This window comes from Camelus ferus, chromosome 16 (genome assembly GCF_009834535.1).
Source record: "Camelus ferus isolate YT-003-E chromosome 16, BCGSAC_Cfer_1.0, whole genome shotgun sequence".
Taxonomy (NCBI): Eukaryota; Metazoa; Chordata; class Mammalia; order Artiodactyla; family Camelidae; genus Camelus; species Camelus ferus.
In genome coordinates, this window is record NC_045711.1 from 39699364 (window position 1) to 39705347 (window position 5984).

At 52.1% G+C, this 5984-nt stretch overlaps 1 protein-coding gene and 1 non-coding gene across 2 annotated transcripts; both read left to right on the forward strand.

The window, feature by feature from the left end:
- The first annotated feature begins 1170 nt into the window (after window positions 1-1170).
- Window positions 1171-1242, forward strand: TRNAA-CGC. The gene has a single exon. It is a non-coding gene; the product is annotated as a tRNA-Ala (tRNA).
- Window positions 1243-4550: 3308 nt separating this feature from the next.
- BHLHA9 (basic helix-loop-helix family member a9) lies at window positions 4551-5282 on the forward strand. The gene has a single exon (XM_032457526.1). The coding sequence runs from the start codon at window positions 4593-4595 to the stop codon at window positions 5265-5267; it is 675 nt and encodes a 224-aa protein (XP_032313417.1). The 5' UTR covers window positions 4551-4592; the 3' UTR covers window positions 5268-5282.
- The last annotated feature ends 702 nt before the right edge of the window (window positions 5283-5984 follow it).

Here is a 5984-nt window from a genome sequence, read left to right on the forward strand (position 1 = left end):
TATAACCCTGAACAGTCATTCTTAAGCAAAGTAAAATTTAATAATCACTGGGCTAGATTTTGGAAGAACAAATATATGTCTTTCTGAGCATTTGAACCACTTTGCAATTAAGACAGAATTTTGAATTCAGTAGATCTGGGGTGGGATTGAAGTTTTAAGATGCTGCCCCACCACTGCACCACAGTTAAGAATACAGCTTTGACAGCTATCAAATTCCCCACAGGTGACTGGGGTGGGTGGGGAATTCTAAGGCATTCCTGTTTGGCTGCAAGGTTTACTTCCTTCCATTTTATGGTTATTATTTTTATTTATTTATTTACTTACTATTGAAGCATATTTGATTTTCAATGTTGTGCTACTTTCTGGTGTACAGCATAGTGATTCAATTATACATATATATATTCTATTTTATATTCCTTTTCATTATAGGTTATTGCAAGATACTGAATATAGTTCCCTGTGCTGCACAGTAGGGCTTTGTTGTTTACTTCCTTCTATTTAATGAGGAGCCTTTATATACTTAAGTTAATACACGTGTTTGTGGCTGTCAGCACATGTGACAGCCTATAGTACGGGGCCTGGTATTTAGTAGCTGTGCTATAAATGTTTACTGGGTTTGAATATAGAGCTTGTTTGATCAGACCCATGTGGAATGTCCGAAGTTTCATGAGTATATTAATATCAGGGATGGCACCATTTACTCAACATTCAGCAAACATTTCCTTGTACCTATGTACCAGGCATTGTGCTAGGAACTGGGAATACAGAAGCGACCTAAGTATGGTCCCAGTATGAACATAAGGGCACAATATGTTCTGCTAAATTCTAAGATGGGGTTAAGCATCGAAGGGGAGCCCGCAGGGAAGGGCTCAGGGCTGGCTTCACAGAGGAGCAAAGGTTAGCAAGCAGCCGAGGCTGGTGACCTATTGCAGGTCAGTAAACTCAATCCAGAACTCAGGCCGGCAGAGGACTCACACCTTCCCAACTCATGCAGGCTGGGAGCTGCATGCGGATCCTGACTCCCCTTGGGCTACTCCTGGCTCACCGGGCCCTGGCTTACCTGCAGTCGGGTGACAGGTGGCATTGGTCTGTCACTTTGGCTCTCTGGTGCTCCCCCTGGGCAGCCATCGGTTCAGCTGGGTACAGAGCTTAGAATTAGCCAAGGAGGGGGAGGGTATAGCTCAGTGGTAGAGCACATGCTTCGCATGCACAAAGTCCTGGGTTCAATTCCCAGTACCTCCATTAAATAAATAAATAAACCTAATTACCTACACCCACCCCCCAAAAAAAAGAATTAGCCAAAGAGACCCCAGGCAGCAAATCTCAGTCCCAGGAGGCAGGCAGTTAGGCTGCTCCGGAGTTCTCCTAGCTTCCAGCCCATTTCTATATTTTTCCCTGCTTGTCTTTCTTCATCTCCAGTTTTTTCTGTATCAGCCAAGCTCTTTTTCTGTTTTTCACACTTGGTTCAAACTATTTGATTATCTTAATGACTGTTGTTTCAGAGCGCAGATGCAAGGCCTCTATTACCTACAGGTGGTCAGTGAGGGGGGCCTGTCGGTGTTGGGGGTGGGGAAGTGCTCACTGAACCCACAATGCAGGCTCAGCCCAGAGGGGTTAAGAGCTTGGTCTTTATGTAGGAGCCAGCCCGCCTGATTTGAAATCCCGATTCAGCAACAGCTCAGCCTTCTGACCTGGGGCAAATTACTTAATTCTGTCGGAGTCTCAGTTTTCAGCCTATAAAATGGGTATTATAATAGGGCCGGCCATATAGGATTGCTGTGAGGCTAAGACAACATATGTTAAAAAAAAAAAAAAAAAGCACCAGGCCTTGTCTATAATGAACACTCAGTAGAAGTCAGTACCAATATTATTAAGATGATTAGTGTTATTATTACTATTACCATTATTACTAATTCTTGACATACCGAATTGTGCCCATGTGCCCTTGGTGGACTGTGAGCTCTCACTGGACAAAGGAAAGGCGTGGGAAGCAGTTTAAGCTTATCACCCAACTGGCACCCTCCCCTCAGCTCCTGCACTGCCCCAGGCAGACTCTTCCTTCTGTGAGGCTGCCGTGGGGATCAGTGGGAAGGGGAGGCTTCCTTGGATAGGTCACCTCCATCCTTCCATGGAGATAGGGGAAGTTCTGGGTGTGCCCATCTAGTTCCTCCTGATTGTGGGTCATGGACTCCCAGGAAGACTACAGGGGAGGGAAAGCCTGATAATGGTCACACTCAGGTAGAGGTTATCCTTGAGGTAACCAGTTGCAATATTTCTTGAGGCCTACCTTTTACCAGGTTCCTTTCATTGAGTCCTCTGAGGCTGGCACCACTCCCATTTTACAGGTAGAGAACTAAGGTCCAGAGCTTTTCCCAAGGTCTTTCTGTAAGTGGCAAATATCAGATGAGTTTAGATCCAGAGTTTGCACTCATCTCCACCACACTGCCCTACCTCCACTCAGGGCCTGCTTCACAGGCGTGGGGCCCACGCAGCAGCACAGGCCCCAGGCTTGGAAGGTCCCAAGCTTGGTTTCATGATCTGCCGTCTCTGTCTTCAATTTTTTAACAATTTTGAACAAAGGGCCCGCATATTTTCATCTTGCACTGAGCTCTGCAAATTATGTAGCTGGTTCTGCCTATCCTCTTTTGTAGAGGGGATGTCTTCCCTGCAAAGGAAAAATATAAGCTTGGGTGCAGAGAGGATGGGCAGTACTGGAACAAGGTCATGTAGTAATTTGGGGACAGAACTAGAACCAGGTCTCCTGACTCCCTGGAATTCCCTGGAAGCACTCACATGTCCAATGGTGCCCTTGAAGTTTTGGAAGGGGCCACTGGGTGGGGGTGGGTGGGGAAAGGATGAGCTCCTACCCACCAAATCACCTCTCCCACCTGGCTCTTGTGGGACTGGAAGGTTCATCTACTGCCTTCTGGTCTCCCATCTTTGAGCCCAGGGGCCAGGTTTTCTGGGAGGCTGGGCAGGGCAGATAAGCAGGACAGTGACTCAACTCTCTCTAGAATGGCCTTGAGGGGCTAAGGGGCATGGCATGGGGTGGGAACAGAAGTGGTTGTAAAATGTGACACTCAAGAACCATAGCGTCTGGGCTTTGACCTGATTCTTGCCTCGCACTCTGAGACCCAGTGAGACTGACATCTTGGATGCAGCCATGAGTGCTCAGACATCTGAGGCCAATGCTCGGAATCCTGCTTGAGGTCTGCAATTCTGTGTGATTTTGTGTGTGTGTGTGTGTGTGTGTGTGTGTGTGTGTGTGTGTGTGTTTTGGGGGCAGTGGGAAACAACTGAGTAGAGAGGAGAAAATAATCTGATTCTAGCTGCTTTAATTCATTTTTTAATTTCACAGACATTGCAGATTTGGGGAATGGAGCCCCAGAAATACAATGTCCTTAGGGTGTGTATGGTCTAGTGGGCAAGACAGATAGTAAAACAAAAGAACAGCCCTACGCTTTTTCTCCATGAGCAACTCAAATTTTGAATGAATGGGATTATTGGTCTGCTCTTTGGTGAGATGGATGTGAACTGTACCCTCATCCCAGCTGATAACACAGGCTTTGCATTTTGGAGGCATTTGGATCGTGGCTAGAAATGAGATTGACCTTGGTGCTCCAACTAACTGACTTGTAGATACCTGAAATTCCACTGGGGGTCTTTCTCTAGGACTCAGCACTATTCTTTTTCTGAGACTCTGTTTAAAATTAAAATCCCTGCGGTGGGGGGTGGCGAGTGGGTTCACAATATGGCAGTGCTGTGTCATGAGACAGGGCTGCTCAAGGACCCTGGACTCCAAAAGATGCCCCTGATGGGTACCACACTGGGAGCTAGAAGGCCACAAAACATTCTCCATCATCCTGTGCTGCTGACTCAGCCCAGCTCTGCCTGCAGAAGAGGGGAGCTAAAGGGAGGTAGGGGGTGAGTAAAGCCCAATCAAAACCCAAACCCAGAGTCCCAGCCAGCCTCACTCTGGTAGCTGAGAAAGCCAGAAGCTCCAGGCTGTCTTACCTGCAGGACCCCGGAGTATCTGATCTGCCCCCTCTCTTATTGTCCTGCTGGAACCATGCTTTCCTCTGTGATGGCTCTGTGGTTGCCCACAGGACTTGACAAAAACTTTCAAGGTTCTGTAAACACAGTCGTTGGGGCTCTTCTGTGCGCCTATCAGCTCTCCTGCCTGGAGGCCAAATTTGGCACTCTGTTTGGGGTCAGGAGGAAGAATGTGGAACGCAGACACCCCAGAGAGGCCCTGGAGTGAAGCAGGGCAAGCTCTCCCTGGCTACTGGACCACTGCCCCAGGTGTGGCCAGGCTGCCTGTCCGGTCCCTTCCTACAAGAATCTGCATGCTTCCTCCCTTCCTTGCTTTATTCCTCTGGGTTCCTCCCTCACCAACCTACCTGGAGGCAGGTAATAAAGCAGGAGGAGGGAGATGGATGGATGGGGAGGGCGGAGAGCCACGTGGTGCCATAAAGCCCAGCTAGAGAGGGCCTGTCCCGGGAGTGTCCAGACTGTAGGAGCCAACACTCGGAAGGTGGGTCAGCTTTGCGAGCCGGAGCGAGAGCCGGCGCAGCAAACCCCCGGAAAAGGCCATGCACCGAGGCGCGTCAGGACCAGGACTCAGGGGCCTGAAGGGGGCTGAGGGCGCTGCCGGGGACGTGGGGGACTCTTGCATGGAGGCTGGGAGAGATTTTGGGGTGCTGAGGGAGAATGGCGGCCCTCGCGGCCTGGGCGAAGCAGAGGAGGTGGCGGGCAGCAGAAAGCGCAGCCGGCCGGTGCGGTCCAAGGCGAGGCGCATGGCAGCCAACGTGCGTGAGCGCAAGCGCATCCTGGACTACAATGAGGCCTTCAACGCGCTGCGCCGGGCGCTGCGGCACGACCTGGGCGGAAAGAGACTCTCCAAGATCGCTACGCTGCGCAGAGCCATCCACCGCATCACCGCCCTGTCCCTCGTGCTGCGCGCCAGCCCCGCGCCCCACTGGCCCTGCGGGCACCTGGAGTGCCACGGCCAGGCCGTGCGCGCGGGGGACACCGGGGACCTGGGGTCCCGCCCGCCGCCGTCCGCGCCGCCGCTCGCCGGGCCCTTCGCAACGCGCTGCGCCTCGTGCTCCCTGCACACACCCCTGGGACGGCCCAGGGCTGTGGCCGAGGCGCAGGGCTTGTCTCAGGCCTCTGCGGGAAGTTGGCGCCGATGTCCGGGGGCTCCCTCTGCCTGGCCGCGTAGCCACCTGCGAGCGGGCCCAGGACTGGGCTACCAGCACTCCTGACCCAGCACCGAGAGCACCCGCTGGCCTGGAGGGAGGCCGACCTGGGAGGAGCCAATGGTAGGATGACTACAAAACCCAACAGAGCAAACCCGAATGGGCTGAGCCTGAGGGTGAAAGGAGGGACTTTGCCAGTTGGAAGGAACTCTGGAGCCTGGGGCTGCACCCACTGGACCCCCACAGTCCCAGCCAAGGGTGGCAGCCCTTAAAGGAGCAGGATCCTGCTGGGCTTTTTCTTACCTTTGGACTTAATGAACTCTTCTTAGAAAGTGACCTTTGCATTCCTGTGCTTCTGAGTCCTATCTTCTCTTGATGCTTTTTAGAATAGAGGCTTTTGGACAGGGGGACTTGCATGTGGGAGTGTGAGCGGCACCTGGCCGTGGTCTGATGGCACAGTGCGGGGCCCCTCCCCTGCCTGTGCTGATGCCCCAATTCTGTGATCTGGGAGAGGCAATCAGAAGCAGCCAAATAAAAAGGAAAAGCTATCATCTCCATCTGCTCCCAGGACTCCACTGGGCCCAGGAGCCCAGGATGCAGGCCTAAGGGGCTTGAGGCCTGGAGGCTCACCCTGGAATGTTGGGTCCTGGCCTGAAACCCGCTGGTAGGTACTTGGAGACATTGGTTCATGGCCAAATCCCAGGTGTGGCAGAGTAGTTTGAGGGGTACCATGGGAGAGGACAGTATTTGGAGAGGGGGAGCAGGACTGGGAGGCTAAGGATG